This window comes from Pezoporus occidentalis, unplaced genomic scaffold, assembly GCF_034315485.1.
Source record: "Pezoporus occidentalis ecotype Australia unplaced genomic scaffold, CSIRO_AGI_Poc_V1 ctg65, whole genome shotgun sequence".
In the NCBI taxonomy this organism is placed as follows: domain Eukaryota; kingdom Metazoa; phylum Chordata; class Aves; order Psittaciformes; family Psittacidae; genus Pezoporus; species Pezoporus occidentalis.
Genome location: NW_026915998.1, coordinates 656,313 through 683,132, shown reverse-complemented (window position 1 = coordinate 683,132; position 26,820 = coordinate 656,313). Strand labels below are relative to the sequence as shown.

Genomic DNA, 26,820 nt, shown 5'->3' with positions numbered 1-26,820 from the left:
ACCACCTCAGCCCCACTCTGGGCACCCCTCAGCACCTGACTCTACCTCTTCCTCGACATAACACAGCAAGAGACAGCCAGCCTGAGGGAGCCTTTGGGACCAGCAGCACCATCGCGCTGCCGCCCATTGCAGAGGAGCCTCCTCCCTGCTGCCTGATTCCGAGTGACTCCAGCCCCTCGGCCCAGCTCAAACTGAAGGACAGCGGCAGGGCAGCTGCTTTGGGGTGGCAAGGAAGTGCCCTGCCTGTCCTGCTGCCTGCCTGCACTGCTCCTGCAGCACAGCTCAATGTCCTGGAGAAGCCCCTTCTCGAAGCACTGTTGGCTGCAGGAGCCAAGGTTTCCCAGGGATGGAGCCAGGTCCGGGCAGGACACGCTCTCTGTGCCACAGCAAAGGCACAGCTCCCCAGCAAACCAGGCAGGACAGGGTACCTGCTGCTGGTCCAGCCTTCCACTGAGCTCCCCTCGCAGCAGCCCTGCTCCAAGGCAGCATCAGCAACAGGGGAAGTGCTGGTCGCTGCAGGAGCAGAGGCTGGGCTGGACTGAAAGTGAAGGGCAGCTGCACTTACAGTATTAGAATTTAATGGAGTGAGTCCATGAGAGTATTTAAGTACAGAATATATATATATAACATACAGAAATATATGCAAATTAGATGATAAGGCTCTGTTATAAAGACCATCTCAAGGTAAGGCTACTAGCTGGGCTGAAGCTCTGGCATGGACTCATCCCTACTCCATAAACCTCCCAGCCTCTCCCCACCAGGCAGCACATGCCTGGCTGGCTGCAGAGCCCTGGCTGGCAGAGAGAGTTCAATCCATAAGGCTGGCAGCTGGATGCTGTTAGAGAGAGCTCTTGTAAAACCTGGGTGCCTCCAGGAGTGTTTTGGTGCCCATAAACCTGGATCAGAGCTGGAGAGCAGTGGGATGCTGAGCTCTGCATCCCCCGAGGGCTGCGGGGAAAGGCAGCAGCCTGCAAGTGCCAGGGGAGACAAGCAGCTTCTGCTGCTTCAGTTCTTCCTTCTGACCCTTTCCACCCAGGCCTGGGCACTGTGGCTGTGACCAAGCCAGCCTCCTGGGAGTCCACAGTCCTGCTCCTGCCTGGCCCGTGTTCCCCTGAGGTCTCCTGGGACTGGCAAGTATCCTGCACAACTGCCTCACAGGGAGTCTGTGCGAGGTCTGCTGCAGCACAAGGAGTGTAGCAGGGAGGGGAAGGGGAGGAAGGTAGCCAGGTAGCTGGTTAGGAAAAGCCTCTGGCTCACAGGAGGTGTTAGATAAGGGAGGTCATACCTGGAAGAGAAACACAGAGGTCAGGACAACAAGACCTGGAGCCACACGGTTAGAACTGGGCTGCTGCAGAGCCAAGGAGGATCGGGTTCAGGGATGGCAGAAAGCAGGCCAGGGGCTGGGCAGAGAGGGAAGCTCCCTGCTGTGTTAGTGCTGGCACCAAGCAATGCCTCCCTCAGCACACGCATGGGCAGCTTGGGCGCAGGACCAAGTGCTGCTCTTGGGATGGAGCACAGAGGAACAGCAGTAAAACCAACATCAAAACCCACTGGGCAGGTTAAGTGCCATCCGCGTGTATCCCCCAGTCCCCATCCCTGCTGTGCAGAGATGTCCATGAGCAGCGAGGAGAGCTCGCACCATTGCTTCCATCTCACCCAGTAACTACGGCCTCGACGTGTCCCGGAGAGGGGTCTGGACAGGGATGGAGCAAAGAGGTGGCTCAAGGTGGTCACTGCAGACTCGATGCTGACAGGTCTGTCCATCTCTGCCATGGGGAGCCCTGCAGGGTGCAGGGTCCCGAGCAGGGCAGAGGCTGCCTTGTGGCTTATTGAGGGGGTCTATTTGGCCCATACTCTTGGCAGCATTTCCTTACGGGTATAAAAACTCCTCCTCATCCTCTCTGTGCCCAGGCCAACACCAGTCCCAGCAGCGCTGTGGCAGCAGAGCTCTTGGCTTTAGGCGCTGCAGGGGACCGGCCATCACAGAGAAGCTGGGATCGGGACAGGGCTCCGTGGGAAAACCTCATCTGAGGGAGCAGTAAGAGGCCAGAGAGGGGGATTTCACTCGGGTACCTCGAGAGTTGGGGAAGGCGCTGCGCAGCTTCTCCATGATGTCTTCCAGGCACACGCTGACCTCCTGGGTTTTGGCTTCCACCTCATCTGCAGCAGGAAAGAGGGCAGGGGGTGAGCAGCTCCATGGGCATCCACCTCTCTTGGCCAGCATTCCTGCAGGATGGCAGGGCCCAGGCAGCTTCCTGCAGCGCTGAACTCAGGGGGAGCTCAGCCCAGCGTCAGCCCTCACCTGCAGTTTCAGTGTCAGGGGTGTTGTGCTCTCTCTCCTTTGCCTGGCTGCCTTCAGACTGATGTGGAGATGAAGCCAAGGAAGAGGCTGCTGAACCGTTGCCCTCTGACTCTGCTGGAGGCTTGAGAGAAGGGGAATTGTCACAATTCTGTGTCCTTGTCCTCCCCCAGTTCCAACCATCCCTTTCTGCCAGCTCCGTTATGGCAAAGCCCGCCCCAAGGATGGGCTTCCCTGCATCCTTGCTCCGACAGTACCTGCAGCAGCAGCTCCCTCAGCCGGTGCAGTTGGGACTCCAGCTGCTTGTTGTGGTCCTCCAGGATCTGCATGCGGGTCTCCAGGCGGCTCTTGTGCTGCCGGAGGATCCGTGCTTCCGCCAGGAGCTCATCATTACATGGGTCTTGCATGGATTCAGGGGAGCTTGTAGCCAAGGTTGGAGACTCCACCGCCTCATCGTGCTGCCACTTCAAACGTCTCAGCTCTCCCTGGAGGATCCTGCGGGATAGCCTGCATCAGCATCACCGCTCTCCTCAGAGACAAGGCACCCCTGGAGCCTTTGCTGTGACGCTTGAGGACCAGCACACTCCCGGACCCTGTCCCTGCACCACAGAGTAGCCTTCCTGCAGCTCTGCCCCACTTACAAAGAGCCATGCAACTGCTTCCTAAGAGGCTGAGAGCAAGGGAAAGCATCCCCTCCTCCTGAGCCGATCTACCCTGCCTAGAGCCTCACTGCAAGTGATGCAGAGCAGCCCCACCACTGCTTGTGAGGGGCTCAGGGGAAGACAGCAGTGCCCTGTGCTCACATCAGCCACTTTGGGGTTCAGGAGGGGAACAGGTTCTGGGCATGGGGCAGGAACATTTTGGCTCTTCTGCCTCCCTCAGAGAGCACACCCTGAGTGCTCCAGGGAAGGTTTCAGGGCTCCAAACCAGCTCCTCCAATCCCTGCTCCAGCCCCAGCAGCTATCCCCAGCTCCACTCTGAGCTCTGCCAGGCTCCTCCAGCCCCTTTCCCTTAGGCTGTAACCCCCCTTTCAGAGTTGCCTATGCCCCTACCTGTTCTCATCCTCCAAGTGGGCCAGGATTCGCTCCAGCTCTCCCTTGTCATCCATGTTGAGGCTTCCTGGCATGGGCTGGCTGCCCCCGGGCTCTCTGTCAGTGATGGGGCTGGAGTGGCGCAGCAGGTACTGGTCCTCGTCCCTGTTGCAGCAGGGGGAGAAACCCCTTAGTGAGAAACATCAGTCCCATAGGATTTGTGTGCTCATGGGGAAGGACAGCCTGGAGGGAGGTGGGTTCATATGGGAGCTTGTTGTGGCTGCTACCACAAGTGGCCCTTTGGTAGCCAAGGACCTCAGGCTCAAAGGAGCTGGGAAGGAAAGCATCTCTGTGCCCTGGCTAGGCAGGGATGGAGCCACAGGAGCCCTGATTCCGCAGGAGGGAAAGGAGGCAGAACTCACAGGCTATCGTCAGGGGACAGGCTGTCACTGAAGAAGGAACAGTTCTGGCTTTCCATCTCTGCAAGCCTGAAGGAAAGAGAAACAGGCTCAGATGTGGTGACAGACACCCTGAATGTCTGCTTAATGCACCCTTCTTACAGCAGCCCCTGCCAGACCCCTCTCTGCCTTGCAGCCAGCTCAGCATCCTCTCGCATAACCAGAGGGGTGGAAGTGTGCCCTGAGCTACATGAGCTGCAGCCTGCAGGGAGCCTCCCTGTGCTCCTCAGCTCCCCACACTCTGCCTGGACCCACGCTGAGGGCAGAGGCGTTACAGACCACAAGGCAGCAGCACTGGGCAGCACATGGGCAGAGCAAGGTGCTGAGGAACCCATCCAGCAGCTCATACAGAGAAAAGAGCAGGAGGGTGCATGGAGGCTGCTTCACCACTAAGATATCTGCTGTCAAATGCATGGTGTTCGCTGCCAATTTGCGTGGCATCACCCGCATCCCAGGCAGGTCTGCCTGGCCCTGGAGCTGCCTCTTCCCATCACACTGCAGCCAACCCCATGTGCTGGCAAGCACGGAGGGGGCTGCAGGCAGCAGGAGCTCACTGTACATGTGCCCTGGAACCCCTCCGCACCCATCAGGACCACAGTCCATGGCAGCAGCGCCCATGGTGATACCTGCTGGCAAAGTGCTCGATCCGGGAATGGGTATCGGCGTGAGGCAGCATCGGGGAGGAGGCTGGTCTGGAAGAGATGCACACTGCTCAGCAAGGCTTGGCAGCCTTCCCTCAGAGCTCAGCCTTGGAGGAGCTGCCCTGGACTCCAGGGACAACCTGGAGAGGGAGACTGATATCTCTGCTCCAGCAACAGCTAGGAGCTGTATCACCCCCAGAGCAAGTGCCTGCTCCAACCCTCCCATGGGAGCCCTGTCTTGCAGCTGAGATGCTGCTTCCATCTCTAGAGCTCACATATCAGATAGGATCAAGAGATGCAGCCAACTCACGTCTCAGAGAAGTCAGCCTCAAGGACGGACTGGACGGGCAGGTAACCTCTCTGCGGGTGCTTGCTGAAGTACTGCTTGGACCGGAACTTGTTCTTCAGCGTTGTGGCAAAGTCCCTCATGTTCTCACTGGATGTGGTCTGCAGAGACACAGACATTGCCAAAGTGCTGCTTAACAAAAAGTGGGGACCACAGCAGGGGAGAAGTCCCTTCAGGCTGCACCCGAGCTCCATGGAGGGAGAGGCAGACACAACTGAGGAAGCAAGCAGGGCCATGGCAGTTCTCTCAGCCTGTCATTGGGCCTGGCACAAGCCAAGCTGGACATAGCTGGGTGCCCATCGTGCTCACCAGGAGCCCCAGAGCAGCAGGGACACAGGCAGCCTTCAGCATGCAGAGGGGAGCAGAAACACACAAAGGGATCCACTTTTGGGGCTGCACCAGCCTCAACATCACGAGACTCCTTCTGTCAATGGGGACCTGCTCTGAGCCAAGACCAGCCCGGCCCAGCTCCATACCGGGGTGTAGTACTCCATGATGGGGTAGTGCAGCTTGTTGCCCTTGCTGGCTCGTCCGGTGAGGAAGCAAGTCTGGCAGATATCCACATTGAACTGCTTCAGGCTCCGATACCTGGGGAGATCAAGAGGCCTTAGGGAGGCAGCAAAACCACCTCATTTTGGATCAGCAGGGGACAGAGATGGTTTGCTTTGCTCTTGCACCCCACTAAACCCACAGTACTGATGGCTGACGCGCCCAGAAGAGCATCCTGCTCCCTCCTCTCTGCTGGCACCCTGCCTGAAACACTGCTGCTGCAGAGCAATAGGTCCCCCCAACAGCACAGAACTAATTGAGCTCCATCCTGCAGGACACCATGCACTTCCCTTGGGGGCCGAGGTATCACAACCCCTACCTGAAGCCTTTGATGGGGCACTGCCGGCAGACTGAGCACTTGGTCTGGTGCTTCACCTGCTCAGCCATGGTGACCCGATGCAGCACCGCCAGCCACACCATGGACTGCGGCTCCAGGTTGGCCCACTCCAGGAATTGGGACACCTCGATGGCGGGCTTCCCGTTGCTCTGGGAGGGGAGAGGAAGGAGCTGCCGTGATGGGGCACGAGCTCCTCACCACCCCTGGAGCCTGTCTCCAGCACAGCAGCTGCAGAGGGGACATCCCAGCCACATCACCCTACTCACAAAGCGGAAGCAGCTGCGGATGCTGGGCTCCACGTTGCTGCCTCCGAACGCCGCCACTTCCCCCAGCTGGCGCGGGACCTGGATGGCCTCATGGAGCAGGACACCGAGGTGCCGCTGGTCACACAGCCCCCCGGCGTTGGCCACTTGGCTGAAGAGATCTGCCGCAGGACACGGACGCACAGAGCCCCGTTAGACACATGGGTGATGCTCGACACAATGGGCAGGATGCAGGTACAGGGGGCGGATGCGTGGATTAGACCAGGGAGCTCACATAAGAGACAGAAACTGGTCTATGGTTAAATAACCTTAATATCCTTCCAGCTGCCAATAACCAGGAGCCTAGAGTCTTCTTGAGATTACATGCATCACTTCTTTAAGAGCCACAGCTGGCCTGTCCTCTGTGAAGCTGCCCAATCCCTTTATTTAACCCCTTGATGCTTCCTGTGCTGACCCCTCTGTAGTATCCCATGGCAGAAAGTACCATAATCAAAATGCAGTGAGCAAAGGGGCTTCCTTGGTTGAAACCCCAACTGCGCATCCCCGGGTGTATTCCTTCTGGGAAGCACTAGATAAGTGTTGCCTGTTTGCCTTCTCTGCACTGTTCCTTATAGTGCTATGCAAGCAAGATCACCATAGCACCAGTTAGTCTGCAAAAATGCCTTCTGATTTAGGTGGCATAGGAGGAAGGGAGACAAAGGTGGGGATGCAAGCATATTAGTCACTGCAGGATAGCTGTTCCTCTGTGCTTTCTGGGTAAAGAAGGGCGAAGCCAGGAAACAAAAGCACTCCTGCTTTCCCCAGGTTACTGCACATCAGACCCTGGGGGAGGCAGGCAGGGACTCACACTGGAACTTCTCCTTGACCTCTGTCCCACACAGACACGCAATGCCCGTCTTGAAGGAGAGAGCCCTCATCTTCCCGCTGCGGCCACTGCAAGGCGAGACATGGCACAGGTTTGCTGCTGTTCTGGAGGGGTTTGGATGCAGGGGGTCAGCAAGGCAAGCATGCACCTCAGCGGTGGCCAGGGCCATCCGGCTGCACTGCCAGCTGCAAGAACAGCACCGGGGTTTCCTTCCGAGCACGGCAGCCCCGCAGCACAGGGGGATGCAGACCGGTACCTGTCGAAGACATTCAGCAGCCAGTTGAGGCTCATGTCCACACAGAGCGGCACGTTGACTAGGATGCCCCGCTCCTCCTCCAGCCTCTCATAGAGGGCGGTCAGGCAGTGGATGACCTCCACCACGTCCATCGCTCGGTCGCTGGGCTGCAGGTCGTGCTCATTGAAGATTTCCAAGGCTGTGGCCAGGGTCACCATATCCACTGTGCAGAAAGCATGGGCAGCAGGATCAGAGACAGAGAGGGAAACAGGAGAGGTGAGAGGCAAGAAAAGGGAGAGGCAGCCCTGTCCTGAGCGGTGTAAGACCCACTGTGATGGGGGAGATGCTGGCAGGATGGGCACAGCTCCCAGGATTGCTGTTACCCATAAACCCCTCCCAAAATACCCACATAGAATCATAGAAGGGTTTGGAAAGGACCTTAAAGCTCATCCAGCTCCAGCCCCCTGCCACTGGCTGGGACACCTTTTAACTGGAGTTTTACCTACATAAGTGAGGTTTACTGGTTCCCTTCCTGCTCTTTAACTAATGGAGCTCTCCCTGCCCCTGCCAGCAAGGTTGGTTTCTGCTCTCAGTTACATCCATGGCTTCTCTTAGAGCTCCTGGGTGAGCCCCTGCCTGATCCTACAACTTTGTAACTCGGAGCTGGACCACTTTGTTCTCAAATACCTTTGCCTAACACCTGCCCTTGAGGCATTTCCACCCTAAACCTGCAAAGAAAGGCACTGGCACAGTGGATTTGCTCAGCTTCCCAGCCACGGCCTCATCTTCCTAGCGCTTCTTGCCTCAGCTACCTGTCCTCTGGTGGGCTCCTGCCTTTGATGTGCTGTTAAAAGCTTGTGTTAGTTTAATGCCTTTATCGAGTGAAACCCAGCAGGAGGAAAATTCTTCCAGCACTCACATCTCAAGGCTTTTTGTACCCGTCGCAGTTTCATGGCCGTCCGATACGCTGAGAACTTGATGTTGTTCAAATCCGCTGCAATAACACAGGAAAAGAATGGAACTGCAGCTCCACATCCTCATCTCCAGGGCAATGAGCGGCAGCTGCAGGTCCCAGGCACCAGCCCCACCAGCAGAAGCAGAGTGTGTGGCAGAAGGAGAGGCAGAACCTGGTAGGGGGGTGCTCCCCATTGCTTTGAGGGCCCCTGCGCCACAGAGGGCTGGGGGGATCTCTCATAACACCCCACACTGAATGGCTTTGTGGCAGGCTCCTTACCCAACGTCTGGTACAGCTCCGTCATCTTTGGGTGGTCCCAGCATGTCGTCTGGGCCTGGTGGCTGGAAGGGAAATAGAAGGAAGCCAAAAGTCAAACTGGGAATTAAGCAGCTGCTTAATTAAGTAGATTGCCAAAGGGACCCAGCCAGCCCCAGGAGTGAGTCCCCCAATGCCTGCAGATGCTGGGGCTGCTGCACCCCCAGTGAGCACTCCGCAGCCACAGCAGCATGCAGGATGCCCACAGGAGGATGCCTCCACTTGCTACCAGCCCCCCACTCCTTCCAGCCGTTGTTCCCCCTCCTCTGGGGCACCTCTGCAGCCAGGGAAAACCTGGTTCTCAGTGCTCAGAGCAGCCTGCTCACTGCCCTCCTCTCCTCATTGGCCCGCAGTTCCTGTTCCCACTGGACCAGAGCAAACCGCTGGCTGGGAGCACACTCACTTGATGTAGTATGGCACTTTGTTGGGGGAAATGGCTCGCTCCCAGGGGACCTGCACAGAGGCTGCAAGGAGAGAGACACAGATCTCAGACCAACGCCAAACGATCCTTTAGGCTGATGCTGTTTCTGGTGAAAGCCCAGCAGGACCTTGTCAGCAGGCAGGTGCCTCTGAAGAGGCTCTGCCTTCCCAAATCACCAACTGGGGGTCCTGGAGAAGATGCTACCTCTAAGAGACACGAGACTGCTGGTCTTGTTAGAGGCATCTTGCCTCTCTTGAGATGGGCTCCAAGTCTTGCTGAGCTCAGAACTCAGCAAGAGACACTTCATGATGCTTTTGATGGTCCCCAAGGCAATGCTGTGGTCACCGGTGGGATCTGGGCACACACGCAGCACTGCCTGTTATGGCCAGGCTTGGGCACCCACAGCATCTGCTGTTCCCATTACTCATGCTATGTGTGTCAGCTGCAGTATCTCAGGAAGATGAGGACTCATTCCATACCAGTTGCCTGCACCCTATGTTTGTTATCTAGAGGATGAAAGCCCTTTTATCACCCTCAGCTATTTTCCCTTGTCACAGGCAGCTTATCAATTCCAGCAACTGGGAAAGTTGTTCTTACTTTCAGATAGGCAGACATGGTCTGCATACAAACACAGGCCAACAAACCCCACTGATACCTGGAGACCTTGCAGGGCTCAATATTTCCAAGGGTGGACTCTACAACCTGCTACCCGTTCTTTGCAGATCTGAGAGCCATCAGCAGCTCAGACCTGCGGGAACAGCATCCCTCTGCCTCACCATGTGAATGAAAACCTCCTTAACATGCACATTATTGGCCTCCAAATGATTAATACCTGTTGTCTGCCTACCCGATCTCTGAGGCTGGCACAGTCACAGCATCATCTGGGAGCTGCATTCTGAAGGGGAACCATGCTCATGTCCCACCCTTGGTCCCACAAGGTGAGGCTGCACAACGCTAACTCGGGGAGATGCTTCCTGCTCTGGTTCCTGTGCAACAGGCACTGAGCCCTTTCCTAGCTGTGCGTGTGGCTCTGGGCTCAGCAACAGGGCGCTGCACCACATTCTCCTGTGCCACAGCCCATGCTGAGCCACCCTGCAGAGGCAGCCTCAAGGTGGGCAGCCAGGAGGACCCACTCACGTACAGGAGAGGAAGTGCTGGGAGCCTGGTCCAAAGTCCCGGTGGGCATCTTGGAGCTGCTTCAGGCGTTCGTTTATGGAGGCCTGAAGAATGGGACAGAAGAACTCAGTGGCAGCCCGTCATGCTTGTGGATGGACTCAGACATGCCCCAGCATGCAGGTCCTCTTCCTTCCTCACCTGCCTTGGTATCTGCATTCCCCACTCTGCTCAGCCCTCTACACGTCCTCCCACAGACTGAGGCAGCACAAGCCACATCTCCAGCTCACCTGTATCCATATCTTGACAGATATCAAAGCAGCCACAGTTGGTGCTGACTCATCCCCATCAGATCCTGATTCTCCTCAGAGACCATCCTTGTTCCTCCCATTTCCTTTTCCTGCTCAAGACCTCTATAGATTTACCAGCACTTTTCCTCACACCGAATTGATGCTCTCCCTCCGGGAACACCAGCTATGCCATCGCTGCTATGCCAAGCCTTACTTATCATCCCTGAAGCTCAGCAGCAACAGCCCTTCCCCAGCATCCTCCCACCTGTGGTTTATTTGCGGTGCTTGATCCTGACTCCTTCCCACCTGCAGCTGCTTCCAGCGTGTGTTGATCTGCTCCAGGGTACGGGAATTCTCCATGGATAGGTGGACATCTGAGATGGCAAGCTGGTGCGCAAGATCATTGACCACTTTCACGCCATCCTTCATGGGGGAGAGCTCCTCTTTGAACAGCTGGAGCCCCGTGCCCAGGGCAACAGGCACAGAGCAGGGCAAGAAGGAAAAGAAGCAGGAGAGCAATCAGGACTTGGATCTGATTCCTGTGTACAAGCTAGGGTGGGCAAGTGGCTGCCAGGACACTGCTGTACCACAGAGTGCCTCAGCAGAGGAAAACCAAACCAAACCCAGCCAGGCTGGGGATAACTCACATCGACTGAGAAGTGGAATATGAGCAATAGCTCACCTATGCTGAGCCACTGTACTGTGTAAGGCCTGCGCCCTGACAAGGTGCTCAGCACAGCCAATTGCTTGGACATTGTGGGACAAATCCACCCTCACAAAGCTAAGGAGCTGTCAAAGGGAGGACCTGCCCCCTGAGACCCCAAGTAATGAGGCTGCATTGGGCTGAGCAGTCAGGAAAGGCAACACTGCCCTCCTGGAAAGCAGCATCTCATCACCTCTGTGGTGAAGGCTGGAGCCTTCTCAGAGCCAGAAGTACCTTGGTCGACTGGATGTGCTCTGGCAAGGAGTCAATGAAGAGGTCCCCAATGGGTTCCCAGGTTTCATGCACGCTTTCAGCCTGGTCCAGTGTAGTGCTGAGCTCCTCCATGGCCCCTTTAATCTCCAGGAGCTGCTCCAGTGTCCGTTCGATGTGTCGGTGCTGGTCCACGCAGCGTGCTGTGAGCTTCTCCCACAGCTCGCTGGCCACATTCGCCTGCTTCCAGACAAAGCGGCTGATGTTCTGGATGCGGTGCCGGGGAGACACATCTGTGACCAGAGAGAAAAGTGAGGGCTCAGCCCAAAAGAGAGATGGAGGGAGGGAGGGCAGGGAAAAGGAAGATTAAATAAACCTAAGGAAAACTGGGAAGAGGGAGGGAAACCATGCGATAATAGGATCCATCTCTGCACCAGCTCCTCAAAAACCTACCCCAGAGCACATCTGATACCGCCCAATGAGATGTACCCATCATGGGCTCTATCAACAGCCTCTGCCTTTGTCTAGGACAGAAGCACTGCTCTCTGCCAGCCTGTCCTTTGGCCAGAGGGTTGGGAGCAGCCTGGTGCATGATGGCATGAGGCAGAGCACTGATGGGCCACTGTGCCACGCCAACCACTTGCCACTTCCACTCCATCCTCTTCAGTCCAACCCAGGAGGAGCTGTGCTATGGGAGAAGAAGGAAAGGGGCCCTCCACAGACCTTTGCTTTCTGAAGTTGGTTCTTCTAATTCCTCAAATGGATGCTGGGAAAGGAAAGCCTGTGCTGACTCCAGGACAGAGTAAATGTATGGTCCCCGAGACTTCACTTCTTCCATGAAAGCCTGAGGAGCAGAGCACAGAGAGCAGGCTCAGCTGGGGAGAATGGACAGCCAAGTGCTGCAGTGATTTATTCCCTCCAGAGCCCAGACCTCACTGGAGACATGGAGAGGAGTTAACAGAGAAGTATTGCTGCAGTCTGGGGAAGGAATGACCACCTGCAAGAAGGTGGCTCCTGCAGAGGTCTGCACTGCAGCTCTGCTGGAGTGGGGCGGCAGAACAGTGAGCTCAGGAGGGTTTGTTGAGCCAGGGCTATGCAAAATGAAATGCTTTATTGATGATGCTTTCATAGGCACTGCTTGGAGACTCTCCTTATGCAGCAAGAGCATGGTCACGCAAACATTCATCCCAGCAGCTGTTCCTCTGCTGGAGGAGCAAGGGGGGGACCAGCAGGATGTGCCAAAGCAGCACATCAGCCAGGGGCAGATGGCTTCAGAGACAGGCTGGTTTGGGATGTCACCTCCTCAGCCTGAGGGGCTCATGTCTGTGGGCACTGGCAGTGACATGAGGCAGGGGTCCCAGTGCCATGGGACCTGTAGCTCACCACGGCAGTGACTGGTGGCAGGGGAGGCGCGAGGCACGTACCGCGTGGGTCTCCTTCTCCTGCTGCACCAGGACGACGTCCCCCCGCAGGGGCAGCTGTGCCGAGAGCTCCTCATCCTTCTGCCCCAGCCAGTCTATGATCTCCTGGAGAGGCACCTGCAGCTTCCCACTGTGGTCAGAAAAGGCCTCCAGCCGAGCCCTGGCAGCAGAGCAAGGACAGCAGGACAGCGGTCAGATGGACAGGAAAGGAGCAGGCTCCCTGGGGAAGCACAGCACCGCAGCTGGGGTGATCTCAGGACACACACGACCCCACCAGGGACGGTGCATGACCCTCGGTGAGCACAGACACTGCACCACCAGCTAGGGTGAAGCATGGAGGCATTGGGGAGAGGAAACTCTTAAGGCTATTCCCTGGATTCCAGAGCAAGGGACAGAGTGACTGCATTTGCCTGTGGGTTGGGGCTGTGCTCTAGCGCAGGGGGCTTGGCTCAGCATCTACATGACTGGGCAGCTTCCAGGAGCTTTGCATTAAGGCAGGAGACAATTAACATGCCCCAGTTAAAGGCTGCGTTGTCCTGGCTCTGGAGCTGCAACCTCTGGTGGCCTGGAAGTCATGTTCCCCCTGTGCAGTGAAGGTGGCTCTCAGCAAAGGGACAAGTGCAGTGGAGATGACAGCAAGGCAATGGGGCAGAAACAGACAAGACAGCAGCAGCAGCAGATGGAGAAGGCAGAGGAAAGCAAGAGCAGGAGCTTAGGAGGGGAGGGAGAAGAGGATGGGATGGGCGGAAATGGAGGGGATGCTTTTCAGCACAAGGAGGAAGACCCAGGTTTGTGGACAAGAGGGGAAACCAAGCCAAGGTCACTGTGAACTCGTGTGGCTCATCAAGCAAACGGGTTCAAGCCCTCCTGCCAGGCACCTGCAGCAGGCAGCGCTGGGAGGCCAGCCCAGCCCTGGGCTTGGCTCCGGGCAGGAACTCTTACCGCAGGCTGTGGGATTTCTTCTTGATCTCGTTCCAGCAAAGATTCATCTCCAGAGGGGCCTGGGGCCCTGCAGCACCACTCACAGCCCAGGGGGTTACGCACGAGGGTCCTGCACCATCCTGTGAGGCTTCAACCTGGGCAGAAACAGAACCAGGCTGCATCCAGAGAGCGCTGGCCTATGCTTATGGCACTTGCCTGGGGATACCTACCCCGTTCATTCCTGACCCTGCCTGGATTTCCAACCTCAAGGGACTGCCCTGCTCCCAGAGGGGTCTGTGGAGGAAGGATGCAGTGCCAGCTCCAGCAGCACCAAGAGCAAAGGCTGAAGGAAGGGCTCAGTGTACATCTCTGCTCTGCAGGATCTTTGCTCATCATTTATCCAGCAATGAACTTATCTCACTGCTAGGGATTAAATCAGAGCTGCCCCTTGGGTGTCACAGTCCCTGCAGGACTAACAGTGATGTCTTTCCATGCCATACAGACTGCTGTGCCTTTGAGAAAAGGAAAGCACCATGGGTCCTGTTGTTCCTAGGACCAAGAGGACCAGCCAACCTCTTCTGCGCCATCTCCAGTACTGGGAGCTGCCACCTGCTCCTCTACAGAAGCACAAGGATATTCCCTGCCTGCACAGGAGATCTCAGATGCTGCTGATCCTCCACAGATGCTGCTTCTCCCTTGCAGCTCTCCAGAACGGGCAGTGGTGAGAAGGATGCTCTGAGCAGATGGCAGCAAACCGTAACCCAGCCCCACAATGGAAGCTCATCATTGAGCCTGCAAAACCGGGTGTTGATCCCTGGACAACAAACCCTCAGGGGATGCAGCAGAAATCTTCCCCTAAGCCCGTAGCACTCTATCATGCTCCTGTTCATGATGCCAATGAAGACATCATTGTACTTGCTGGCAACAGCACCACAAGCCAGCAGGACAAGCAGCATCTCACACGGACTCAGTGAGTGAGGGGGGATTTCCTCTCCAAAAGCACCAGTTGTGCAAAGCACAGGGACACATCTCATCTCCACAAGTGAGACATTGATGTGCTTTGTTAGGGAAACGGCAGCATTTCGATCTAATGCTACTTTGATAGTAGAGCTCATTTGTGATAATTATCCCCAGGTGATTAATCAGCCATAATTAACTGCATTAGCACTTTCTAAACAGCGCATACAACAGGCACCCCTTTGCCAGGGAAGGGCAGCTGCCGCTGGGGAAGAGCAGCAGCTCTTCCAAGGAAAACGTGCAGGTACTTGTCCTGTCCAAGGGCTCCCAGAGATGACAAGGGGACAAACCCAGCTAAGCCAAGGAGAATAATAGGCAGGAGGAACCCACCAGACAAGGAGCTTGTCCTCACAGTTAAACCAATACCCCCTCCACAATAGTTCTCTCTCCAAGACTGGTTCTAAGTTTGTTTCATCGCAAACCACCTAACACCAGCCTGTTCTCTGCCTCGCCATCCTGCCGCTCTGAGAGCATCAAGGAAACAGAGAAAACTGTGACCCACAGAGCTCACAGGAATCTTGGGGCCGTGATTAATAAACTGCTCCAGCTAAAACTGCTGCTTGCACATAGAAAAAATCAATACCCTGCATAGGCACATCCTCCAGACCCTGAAGCAGGTTATCCTCACAGCACTGCCAGTGAACACCCAGCCCTCCCCTCTATCCCAGGGGAAACCAAAGGAGGGATCAGCTCTACCTGAGTGCAGGTGCACAGCTCAGCAAACAAAACGCCCTCCCAGCCTCATTTAAGAAGTTAAAAGCCCACCAAGCCTACAGCTCACAGACCATGCCCAGCAGATGAGCCAGTGACAGCGGCCAAGCATCTGCTTCCCTAGGACAAAGCCCCTTCAAGCGAGCAGAGGGGAAAAGGAGTGCTTTCCCTCCGAGCATCCCTGAAGCATCCCTTCCCCAGAGCCCCGGCAGCCGCATTCCCGCTCCACCCTTGGACACGATTCCAGGCTCACCTACCTGTGCTTCGCCTCAGATCCGCCGCAGGGCCGCTCAGCTCCCTTGGGAGAGCGGGCATCACCTCCCACCCCTCCGGGTGCTGCCAGGCAGCACCCGGCAGGGAAGGAGACGGGCACAGTGTGCTCAGCAGAGCAGCCCGAGCACTGACCCCCCAGGAATGTGGAGGGGGGCGGCAGCTCCTCGCAGCCAGCCTCAATCCCAGCTTTGTCTGGTGGCATTCCAGCAGCCTCCAACCTGCCTTAACCCCTCTGCTGCCACCGGGGCTGCCTGCAAAGCACGAAGGGGGCAGAGGTCTGCAGGGCATCCCAGGGTGGGAAAGCTCCGTGCAGGAAGCTGGCCCTGTACAGGTGGGGTGCTCCGGGAACTAGGGGAAATCCATCCCTGCGAGGGCATGGCAAAGGTGATGGTGGGGCTGGGATGGGGTGACAAGCAGAGACCTTGCCCTCAGGTGCTGGAGCACATGCAGGGCAGATGGGGTGTTCAACAGGGAAGAGATTGACCCAGGGAATGGTCCCCAGTGAGCTCTGGATGCCTGGGAGAGAAATAGTCACATTATTGAGGCCCCAAAAGCTGCAGATGCCCTCCTTGCCCCCACATGTCCCAGCCCAGCGCTGGGTGTCAGCACAGATGTTTCTGCCCGCCTGGACTGGGTGCAAGTGGTTTGTTTTTGCCAGAAGGCTCTGGGCTGGCTCCTTGTGCCCCCCCCCAGTCCTGACACCCAGCATTGTTCCCATGCTCTCCTCCACCTACGGGGAGGGAATCAAAAGCTCCCTCTATCTCTCCTTCTCCTCCCCTCCTTCCCTGCCTGCACATCTGGCAGCTGCTGTCCCTTCCTCCCTCTGGGACCACCACCAACCTCCTCTCCCACCACCTCCCAGGCTGGACTGATGGAGAACCACCTCCCAGACTGGGGAAAGAGTCTCCAGCAAAGCCAGGACACAGCTAAGGATGGGATCCTTGTTATCCTGGGCTGCATCAAAAGGAGCGTGACCAGCAGGTCAAAGGAGGTGATCCTGCCCCTCTGCTCTGCTCTTGTGAGACCTCACCTGGAGCATTGTGTGCAGTTCTGGTGTCCTCAACGTAAAAAGGACATGGAACTGTTGGAACAAGTCCAGAGGAGGCCACGAGGATGATCAGGGGACTGGAGCACCTCCTGTATGAAGACAGGCTGAGAAAGTTGGGGCTGTTCAGCCTGGAGAAGAGAAGGCTGCGTGGAGACCTCATAGAAGCCTTCCAGTATCTGAAGGGGGCCTATAGGGATGCTGGGGAGGGACTCTTCATTAGGGACTGTAGTGATAGGATAAGGGGTAATGGGTTAAAACTTAAACAGGGGAAGTTTAAATTGGATATAAGGAAGAAGTTCTTTACTGTGAGGGTGGTGAGGCACTGGAATGGGTTGCCCAGGGAAGTTATGAATGCTCCATCCCTGGCGGTGTTCAAGGTCAGGCTGGACAGAGCTTTGGGTGCCCTGGTTTAGTGTGAGGTGTCCCTGCCCATGGCAGGGGGTTGGAACTGGGTGATCTTAAGGCCCTTTCCAACCCAAACCATTCTGTGATTCTATCTTTGCAGCCTGCAGGGAGCTTTCAGGGCAAGCAAGGACAAGAGGAGAGGGCTGTTTCCTGGCAACACCTTCACCTGTGAGCAGGAGGGCACTGCAGACCCTTTGCATGAGTTGGGCTGTCACTAACACTGCAGGAGCCAGCAGGCACATGGTGCACAGCACCCAACAGACCAATGCCCACACAGCACAAAGCCAGGCGCAGGCAGGGACTGGGGGAAACCTGTGCTGGATATGACCTCAGCTGAGGCTGTCTGCACCCTCCCTGTGTGCTGCTGCCTTGCTGGTGGGTCCCACAGGATGTTCTGTACCAGCTCCCCTCACCCAGCAGGCCCCATAGGGTTCTGACCCCATCGTTAGAGGCTTGGACTGCTCATGCTGCTCAGGAGGGCATTTGCTCCTCTTGTTCTATCCCGTTCCTTTCTCGCTTCATCTGCTGGGCAGTTCATTAACCACCCATGCACTGGCCTGGTAGCAGCTCTCCAACACAGGGCAAATAAGCCCTGGCTCAGCTACCAAGAGCCTGCCCCAGCTGCAAGCCTCATCCTTACACACTGGAGCCACTCCAGAGACAGCTCTGCCTCCCTCCTGCAGACCCCTGCTGCTCTCTGGGGCAGGATGAGTCCATGCTGATGGAAGCCAGTGAGGAGCCCCAGCCTCAGCCTTTGCTCTTCATGTTTGAAGCACAACGAAGGAAAAGAGGCAGAGCCAGGCCCCTCATTCCCCCTAGGAGCAACACTGCCAGCGCCCAAGGAGAACTTGGGCTCCATCCATCAGTCTCTTGTCAGGCGAGAGGTACCCTGGGGCAGCAGCTACAGGCAGCAAAGGGGAAGCCATGCTCCAGCATTCCCCCAGCCTTGCTGTCCTGGGTGACCCAGAGCAAGGTGCTCAGCCAGCGTGTGGCTGCTCAGTGCGGAGCACGGGCAGCTCTGCAGACACTCACAGCGCACCTTCCCCTTCCCCTCCCTCCCCTCTGCACTGCCCTTCACCCAGGGACCTTCACCTCCCTGCCTGCCTTTGGTGAGGAGCCTGGGCTGGCTCGGGGACCAGCAGTGTGAGCACCCACTCGCCATTCCTCAAGACATTAGACCAGAAGGAGGTCAGATTCCTCCTCTGCACACAGCGTTTGCCAGGGGCTTATTTCCAAGCTGTTCTCTGCAACCAGGGAAGTGAGAAACCTACATTTTCAGCAGAAGCTGATGCTCTCCCAGACATCCAGGAAAAGAACAAACCCAACAAAGAGCTGCAAACAGTGGCCTCTTCCTCTTCATTTTGAAGGAGGCTTGAAATGCAGCTCTGCAGGTTGCCTCTCTTCCTCTACTTTGGGAAATGCTTGGCAGCCAAAATGCTTGAGGAGAGCCAATGCTCTCATTAAGTGCGAGCAGATGGGGGCCTGGAGTCAGCAGCTTTCCCTTACATCAGGAACAGAGGTCCCAGTTTGCTCCACTTATACTTGCAACCACTGCAAGGAAGGCTCCCAGACCCAGCTCTTACCTGAGACAGCACACGGGCAGTGCTGCTGTGCTGTACCTGCTCTGTGTCGTGCCACTCAGGACATTGTGGGAGGGCATAGGGCCATTCCTGCATCACCAAGGGCTGCATCAGAACCGATGTTCATGGGGACGGAGACAGCTCTGGGCACGAGCACCTGAAAAGCAGCGTCAGAGTCCCAGGGTCAGCTTGCACCTCCTCATGGAGCTGACCCCCTCCCCTTTGTGCTGCCTTCACAAAGCCTAAAGGATGCTTTTCCTTAATACATTTGTACTAACGTTGCAGTCTTTTTAAATGTCCAGCTCTTTTATGTGCATCCAGTTACACAATCGGAGGTGATTGGATTTGGTGTCAGCCAGTCCCACATTGCAGTTTTAAAAGGGTTGGGTTGCTTGAACTACAGGAGATACCCAGGGTTTAATGGAAGAGGGGAGAGGGGATCTCACTGCCATCACCACTGTCCTGGTTTCAGCTGGGAGCGTTAATTTGCTTCCTAGTAGCTGCTATAGTACTGTGGGGCTTTTTTAATCCAGGACAACCACTTATGTGGAGACAAAACAGACACATTTACATAACAAACAATATTTTCAAACACGTCATTTTTTCCTTTTATGTTCAGAAGGAAAACTGCCTGGAGCTGCACAGTCCCCATGCGTGCATCTCACACTGTCATCATCAGCCTTGTTAGGAGTTTGAGCTCATTATAAAACTCTCTTTTAACTCCATTGGTAGAATTGTCTCACCCAAAAAGCCCCTTAGCTGTGGCCCCTTGTCTATTCTATGGATGGGAAACACGACCTTAGGTCACAGTGCTGCTTTTTGTGGTGTTTGGACTCTGAATAAAGTTAACAGTGACTTATCCCACTGCCAGCATCACCCCAGCGGTACAGAAAACCATAAGACAATAAAGCCCAGAGAAAATGGTGCAAGATATTTACCTGAATCTGGCAAATCACAATCCCTCAACTCTACATCTGGCCAGTGGCAGCGCTGTGAAAGGAGCTAAGCACCAGCATGTTCATGGCAGGATGAAAGCAGTGTCTACCATGCAGGGCTTTGCCCAGCCAGACTCAGCACATGTGATTTGCTCATCTGACCTCATGAGTGATGCTCTGAATACTGTGCCTGTGATGGGTCACGGGGTGGTGCTGAGGGACTGTGCTGTCTCCTGCCCCACACACTGCCTAACCTGGTGACTGTCACCTGGCTCCACAGCCAGACCTCCTGTCCAAGAGGAGATGGGGCTGCTTGCAAGGCACACATGGAGCAATACTGCTGGAAGAAGGTCGCTGGCTCCTTCATACCCACTTGGACCAGCTGAGAAGCCTCCTGCTTGTCCCTGGCAGGGCAGGAGCAGGCAGCGTGTCCTGCAGTCACACTGAGAAAGCCTCAGGCCATGGTGCACACTGCCCATCTCTCACCTTGTCATATCCCTCACTCCCTGCCTGAGCTTTCGCTGCCTCTCCCCCTCCATTACACACATTAAGAGCACAGCTTATCCTGTTACGGGTGGTTTTAATCCCTGAGCAGTCTGAACAGCCATAATTCTCTCCCTCTCCAGCAGAACAGCCTGTGTTGAGCTCTCCAACAACATGTTGTTAATCCAAGTCTGGTCTCCTACCCCTCCTGCCCATTGGTGAGATGAACATCGCAGGCTGTGCAATGCAGCACCCTTGCTCTGCTCCTTCCCCATGCAGGCACATGAACAGTTATAGATTCCAGGGTCTTCAAAGCCCCCCAACCTCCTGGGGCAGCTCCAAGGGCACAGGGGATGATTTCTGTCTTTGACAGCAGGTAACACCGTGTCCTGTTCCTTCAATGCTCGTGCTATCTGGGGTTTGAGCTGAGCCTGATGCTCCAAACGACCTCTAGATGAGGCTCAACCCAGCAGAGGTACAATTCTCAGGGCATGAAAAGTCACTCGAAGCCTCCATCAGAGGAATGCCATTGGTGTCCGGCACCACACACAGTGGCAAAAGAGGACATTTGATGGGAGAGAGACAGACAACCAGGCAGCGAGGCACGGCTGCAAGCAAACCACCAGCTACCTATGATCCCTTGCCAAATTCCCTGCTATTACAGGAGCCAGCTCTTGATCTCCTCTGCCACGGCACACAAAACAGCTCCAGCTCTTGCGCTGCTATTTCAGTGCTTCAGTACAGCACCGTGTCTGGGCACTGCAGCACGGGGATGGACCTTTTGTGGGTGCTTCCCAGCTATTGCCTGGTGCATACAGCTGCCAAGAACAGGGCCTGTGATCCACCTTGCTTCTCCCAAGGCAGCTTTCCCCTCTGCACTCTGCTCTAGGTTGGTGCTGGAGACCCGACAAGCTACAGCCAAGGGACAACATCAAGCACATAAAGATAAGAGTGCTGGCAACTAAAACTGCCATCCCTGCAGGCTGACACAAGCCTGTGCTTGAAAAGGAGTTGAAAGCAGTGCCATCAGGTTGAAAGCGTGGGTGATCCCCTGGCACGTTTCTGTGCAAGCAGTTAAAACCTCAGGGCCCATGTTTGCACAAGGAGGAGGACATCACAAGGAGCAGTCTTAGAGTGACCGCAGAGCAGGCACTGAGGCATTACACCCATACAATGGAGGCAGCAAGAAGTGAAACCTTTCCCAGTGGTGTCCCTCACATGGTCTTTGCTGGAGGTTCCCACTCCAGGCCCGAAGGTGATCTCCTCAGAAGGGTCTAATCCCTCGTTACAAGGTGCTGGTTTGCACTGTCCCACATGAAAAGCACCCAACTCATCTCTGCTCCCATTACACCTTAGGAAACAAAGCATTAGACATTTCACAGCGCTGTGTTACAGCTCCCACTTTAATAACCAGGACACAACTGGAGACCACAATGATCCCCTGCTTGAAAAGTAAGAAAGCCAAAGCCCTTGCTGTTGCATTTCAACAGCTGAATGCTTTAGGGGGCATTAGGGTGCATTCAAAAGAAAGCAGTTGCCTTTTTCCTCTTCCTACCCGAGCTGTACCTGTTACTAATTCAGCACTGGAGACCCGGGCTCGGCTTTCCAGCCAGTCTGACAAATGCAGCTGGAATGGCCATTGCCCATCCTGCTTCAGCTCTACCACACAAGTCAGTGCTCTGCTCAGTGCCCTCTGCTTTCTTCCTACAGACCCACTGTAGCAGCAGCACTGGCTGGCTGGAGAGGCAGCGCTCACGTGTATGGGTTATGCCCCATCTCTTCTCCATCCCACCCAGCAGGAAGGCGGCAGCTCCCCACCAGTGCACATCCTGCATGGGGTATTTCTGCTGGTTCACTGCCTTTGGTTAAAATCCTCCTGATACAAACCCTCCCAAACACCAAGGGAATCCACACTGCAGCTGACCTGCATCGCTAAAGGTAACCCGAGGGACCTGCAACAGAAGTCCAATGTTGGATGTTGAATTTCCAGCTCTCTACCGCATGTAACAGCAGCAAATACAACATTTAGGTCAAGAGGTCTCTCGATCACAAGGTTTATGCTTTGAATTGCTGATTTCCCCCAAAACGTTCTTTCCAGGCGGAAACTTTCCACTTCAGATCTTGGCCTATAAGGCAAAAATATGGCAGCGCTCTAAGGAAAGGCAGCTTAGCCTTTGTCCCCACGAGGGGAATGGAAATACAAACACATTCCCTGCTGCTAGAAATGTTAATGGCTTTGTTGTTGTTTAACTTCCTGTACAAGAGAAGCTAAAGCTCAGTGTGCTCCGTGTCCTTTAAGGGGAAAGGTGGGAGGCTTGTGGATATTTCAAAGTTCAGCTCCAATGTAAATGCTTACAACGGGAGCATTCCCAAGCTGGCAGACAGCAGGACTCCCTCAACAGCACAATAGCACATCCTGTCCCAGCAAAAATGGTATCCTACACATGTTGAGTAAATAGTTTAAGCCTGGGACTGAGGGCCAGCAGACCTATTTCCCAAGACCCCATTAGGTCAAGGTTTGTCAAGAGAGAAGGAAGAGAAGACTTTGTCCCACTGGGACCAAGCATACAAACAACACAACCCTCTTGGAGCACGGGCCCTTGGTCTCCATCTCTTTACAAACCAGGAGTAGATACTCAAATGCAGGTTCTCGATTGCTCCCGTGTGCAAGGAAAGGGGAACAGGGCTATCAGCAACCTTCCCCATCAGTGGGCATTTACAACCCTGTCATCCCAGGGCTAAAAACTCCAGATGCCAAAGCTGCAGCTGGGCCTCATACTGCACTGTCTCCTACGTGCCAGGTCCCCTCGTTCATCACAATGAAAGGTCCTTCAGTTAAGCAGCTCTCCTTAAGAAGCGACATAAAACCTTTGCTGTATCTGGTAGGGAGCAAGTGGCACAGGAGGTGCCCCATTCACTTTGGGTGGGTGATGTGGGGCACTCACACTGAATGAGCTGCATTCTTAAATGACCACTTAGACATCATTTTAGCTCTATGGATAGAGAGGTGCCACAGAAGCAGCATCTCTCCCACTGGCTCTTTCACTTGCCATTTTCCAAGCAAAAGAATAGGCAGCTGCACACAAAAACTGAAGCTGAAAGATGCCACCAGTCAGCCTTGCAGCAGGAACCTGGGACAATGATGTGCCCAGCTAACCGGGGAGTGTGGGTGCACAGCCCCAGCACGGCCATGCAGAACCGGCTGCTCCTTGCTCTGCTTAAAAATAACCTGTGGGAATTCATTTAGGAAGGCTGCAATGTAAATGTCTGTCACAAGTTGCAGGCTCCCAGCTGGGTTTTAAGCTGCTCTCTCCAAAACTCACTTTGCAAGCGGATTCTTCCCATCCTTTCCCCTCCTCTTTCCATTAGAGAAGTACTGCAGATAATTACCTGAGCACCTTGAGGACCCAGCTGCAAGCACAAAGCCCTGCTGTGCTGGACAGGAGCTGCTGTCTGATAGATCTGACAGACAAAAGGAGCAAACATCTTCCAGCCTTCCAAAAGGGACAGTGGAAAGGGGGGAATAACCTGGTTATTAAGTGAAAGAAGGTTGCAGCAGCCGTAAAAACTGAACCCCGTTCTTCGGTTCAGTTGTAGCCCTGAATCCTGCCCATTCAAACCCACTAAAAACCTCGAGTTTTGTCTTTGTCTTTCTCCTCCAAGAAGCTGAACTTTTCCTTCCCTGCTGCTAGAGGCAGGAAACGAGCCTTGCTGCACTGTGGAAAACACATCACCCATTTGCCACCCTATATAACTGATGAGCAGCAGTGGGAAGAGCCCACCCGTCTCAGTGATAGCCAAGGTAGCGCTGTCCTAACTCTTGGCTTCCTTGATGCTTCGTTCCTCGTTCTCAGTGTCAAACTGACATCTCTTTCTCTGTACTGAATGTTCTGCCTTGCCCACGACAAGCTTGTCTTTATAATAACCTCCCTGTCAAAGCATGGGGTTTCCCTGGCCTTCTGAGGCCACGCATTTTATAAGCAGGCTGTGTGCCACATGAAGTCACATTTCCTTTCCTTTCTTGAGATGTATCAGAGCGAGCTTTTTCTTATGCTAAGGGAAGCAGAAAAGGAAAACAGGATGGGGCTATTTTGGCTCAGTTCCGAAAAGCTCAGTTTCACCTTTATACACCTGTGAAAATGAGGGGGTTTTGAAGTCTGGATTCTGTCTTGGTTTAGGAGACTTAAAATTCCTTTTCTATCATCCAGCCTTGAATATACTTCTCAAAGTAGGATTATGGTCAGAAGTTCACCATATGCCTCCAGAACTCAGGGCTTTTGTTCATACCCATTCATTTAATCCCTTCCCTATCTCACTGTGTTTGGTTTTAGAGTCACTCCAACCTGAGCAGACCCATTCATGGTTGCAGTCCTGGCCGCTTTCAGCAAGTTGGACTGATCCAGCTCAGTTACCAATCCAGACAGAGCCGGTCCTCATCTTAATTACTTCAGTTAACAAAGAGGACCTGAACACAGCATCACATCACAGCACCCACTCCAACACTTTCCCACCCCAGCGCTCCAGACACCCGTGTTCCTGGGCCCAGTGCTGCGAACCAAGATAGTTTGGAATCACATGTCTATAGTCCAGTCCCTTCCCAAAGGGCCAGCACACGCTGCTTGTCACCAGAGCCCTGCCTGGCCCATTCCTGCAGCAGAGGAGAAAGCAGCTTTGAGCACAGGGAGCAGGCAGGGGAGGATGTGAGACGGCACCGGAGCCATGGCAGGCACACAGCTGGAAAACCAGGAACGCTCCCAGCATGACTGAGACTTGTAACTGGGAGTCCTCACAGGGCAGGGTGCTGTGGTCAGGCAGTAAAGGCCATTAAAGAGAGCAACCACACAAGGACTCTCCTGGCTCCAGAGAGGTCAGTGAGCAGCAGGAAGGAAGGTGTGAAGGGCCTGGGGTGAGGGAGCGGGGAACACACAGGCTGATAAGGATTGTACTGGAATTTGGGGTTTCAGGGCTAAATTAAACCCCAAACAAGCATCTGTTTGTCCCTCACACAGCCCAGCACTTAAAGGTAACTGCTCCACACCCTGCACGGATGGGCAATCTCAGCACTGAGACCCCATGGGTAGGATGCTGGCAATACCAGCAGTGCAGCCCCCTCCCTGCCATGCCAGAGGGAAGACTGAAGGGAACGGGCTGGCCTGGGAACCAGTAATAACCTGTCCTGCAACACAGCACTGAACCCTGGGGAAGCACTGCCCTGCCTGGCACGGAGAGGGAGGGAGGCTGCTGAGCCCTGGGGAGCAGGAGAGGTCCCGTGCTTCCTGCAGGTGGTTCTGCAGCCAGGCACATCAAGGGGAAGGTCAGCGGTGGCAATGTGAGGCCTTGAGAGAGGAGGAGGATGAGCAAGTGAAAGGGATTGGGGAGAAGCTGGGGGAGGGGAGGGCAGACCAGACACAAAGGAGCAAGGCTGGACTGGGAAAGGTAGGGAATGGAAAGGGCAGACTGGGGCTAGAGTCTGATCCCAGCTTATACTCGGGTCCCTGCCTTGTCCTGCTGTCTGATCCTCCCAGGAGGATGCTGGAAGGCCACCACACACCCTCCCCAGAGCTCAGAGTGAATAAGCCTCCAGTGTGCAAAGAATCAAAGCCGGTGAAATCGGGATGCTGGTTACTATTGTTTGCCTTGGGAATCCGCATCACTTACTGCTTCCCAGCCTCTCCCTTGTGGAAGCAGCCTTGTCCAGCTCTCTCGTTCCCGCTGTCTCCCCCCGATACCCTTCTATTCTTCTCTGCAAGTTTCCTTGCCCGCACATACACAGTGTTACTGTGAAGGGATGCACACACACCCAAAGAGCGCATTCCAAGGTTACCAATCTGTCAATACCTTCCCTTCTCCCAGCCCACCTAGGATCCGAGTTGGAAACGAATCCTAGTCATGGCCTACCTTCCGAGTCCACCAGGTCTGAGACGCGGGAGCAGCAGCCGCCGGGCTTCAGGAGCAGGGACTGGGGCTGCCTGTGAATCAGCAAAGGAGTCCCTGTGACAGGGATGCATGCTGAGGCTGGGCGCTGCTGCCTGCACGCTCCCTGCCTCTCCTCCTCCACCGACCGCGCTGCTGTGTTGCTATGCAATCACATCACCAGGAGTAACAGCATCCCTCCGAGCCTCCAAAGAGATACCCTTGACTCGGAAAACACAGGAGGAACAAGGACGATCCCACAAAGCGCCCGGCCCTTTGGAGGTCTCCTTGGCCAGCAATTGATCCAGTGGAGGGGAGGGAGAAGAGTGGAGAAGCAAAGACAGACACAGGAGGAGGAGACAAAACACACATGGAAAGGGAGAAAGAAAAGGGAGGGGGAGAGAAACAGAGATGCACAAAAGCACTGTGGTCTGACCTGCAGGGACCTGACACAGGTTGATGGGCTCAGACACGCTTCCCGCTGCTTGCTGACATCTCCCCGTTGCCTTTCAGGACTGGTGGCTCTCATTTTAGGTTAGATACGGCCATGCGTGTGCTGGAAAATGCCAGACACATTCACCTCCTTTAATAACAATTCGGGTGTCTGGTGCATGCTTTAGTAATTTAGAAATAGCCTATTTAAAATTAAAGTTAAGGAGCAAAACAGGATAATAATTTCATTTTGGATATGCTTCCTATTTGTCTCAGGAAACAAGGATAAGTAAAGGAAGAGGCAGTTCTCCAAGCTGGGGAGAAATCCTGATCCAAGATCTTTTAAATGTCAAGGTATCCCACCTCAGTTAATGAAAAACAGAAGGATTTGAGCTCCTGCCTTGGCTCAGGACACAAGCAACCCTGGAATTAGGAATTCAGTCCATACATAACAGTTTGTACTTGTTCAGGTTATTCCACCCGAGGATTTCAAACTGCTCAAGGTGCCAGTGATGTTATCAGACAAAAAGAAACAGATAAATGACTTGGTCAGAAAAAGGATTCAAATCTGATCCCAGCCCATGAGACCGCCTCACAGCCTCTCCTGAGCAACCTTTAATGAGCCCTCCTTTTCCCAGAGCTGACAGGCT

At 54.9% G+C, this 26,820-nt stretch overlaps 2 protein-coding genes across 4 annotated transcripts in view; both read right to left on the bottom strand.

The window, feature by feature from the left end:
- The window catches only part of RPL36A (ribosomal protein L36a), a 46,643-nt gene extending 31,797 nt beyond the window's left edge, over positions 1 to 14,846 (bottom strand). Inside the window, exon 1 of the mRNA XM_062640463.1 lies at positions 14,843 to 14,846. Within this exon, the coding sequence (XP_062496447.1) occupies positions 14,843 to 14,845 (3 nt within the window). The 5' untranslated portion in view covers position 14,846. The remainder of the gene's footprint in view (positions 1 to 14,842) is intronic.
- DRP2 (dystrophin related protein 2) lies at positions 562 to 26,480 on the bottom strand. 3 transcript variants are annotated; one of them, XM_062640458.1, is made up of 24 exons: positions 25,724 to 26,480; positions 18,411 to 18,564; positions 13,395 to 13,528; positions 12,456 to 12,612; positions 11,755 to 11,875; positions 11,056 to 11,324; positions 10,425 to 10,571; positions 9,857 to 9,935; positions 8,698 to 8,758; positions 8,259 to 8,320; positions 7,944 to 8,018; positions 7,046 to 7,247; positions 6,772 to 6,857; positions 5,928 to 6,085; positions 5,644 to 5,810; positions 5,252 to 5,363; positions 4,740 to 4,876; positions 4,415 to 4,480; positions 3,753 to 3,818; positions 3,352 to 3,495; positions 2,557 to 2,794; positions 2,303 to 2,423; positions 2,074 to 2,160; positions 562 to 1,285 (listed from the first exon to the last, which is right to left on the bottom strand). In XM_062640458.1, exons 2-24 carry the CDS (start codon positions 18,516 to 18,518, stop codon positions 1,266 to 1,268), a joined length of 2,817 nt encoding a protein of 938 aa, XP_062496442.1. In that variant the 5' UTR covers positions 18,519 to 18,564; positions 25,724 to 26,480; the 3' UTR covers positions 562 to 1,265. The 3 variants fall into 3 exon arrangements, with proteins under 3 accessions (XP_062496442.1, XP_062496441.1, XP_062496443.1); XM_062640457.1 differs by having other exon boundaries at positions 562 to 2,160; XM_062640459.1 differs by lacking the exon at positions 18,411 to 18,564 and having other exon boundaries at positions 562 to 2,160; positions 25,724 to 26,478.
- Positions 26,481 to 26,820: the final 340 nt, after the last annotated feature.

Bases quoted from the DNA above. Each gene is read 5' to 3' on its own strand.
- DRP2 (XM_062640457.1), bottom strand. From the start codon at position 18,518: ATGCAGCCCTTGGTGATGCAGGAATGGCCCTATGCCCTCCCACAATGT. The intron at 11,876-12,455 runs GTACGTGCCTCG...TCTGCTCCTCAG, and splicing joins AGGAGAAGGAGACCCACGCG to GCTTTCATGGAAGAAGTGAA. The intron at 3,496-3,752 runs GTGAGTTCTGCC...CTGCTGCAACAG, and splicing joins CTGTCCCCTGACGATAGCCT to GGACGAGGACCAGTACCTGC.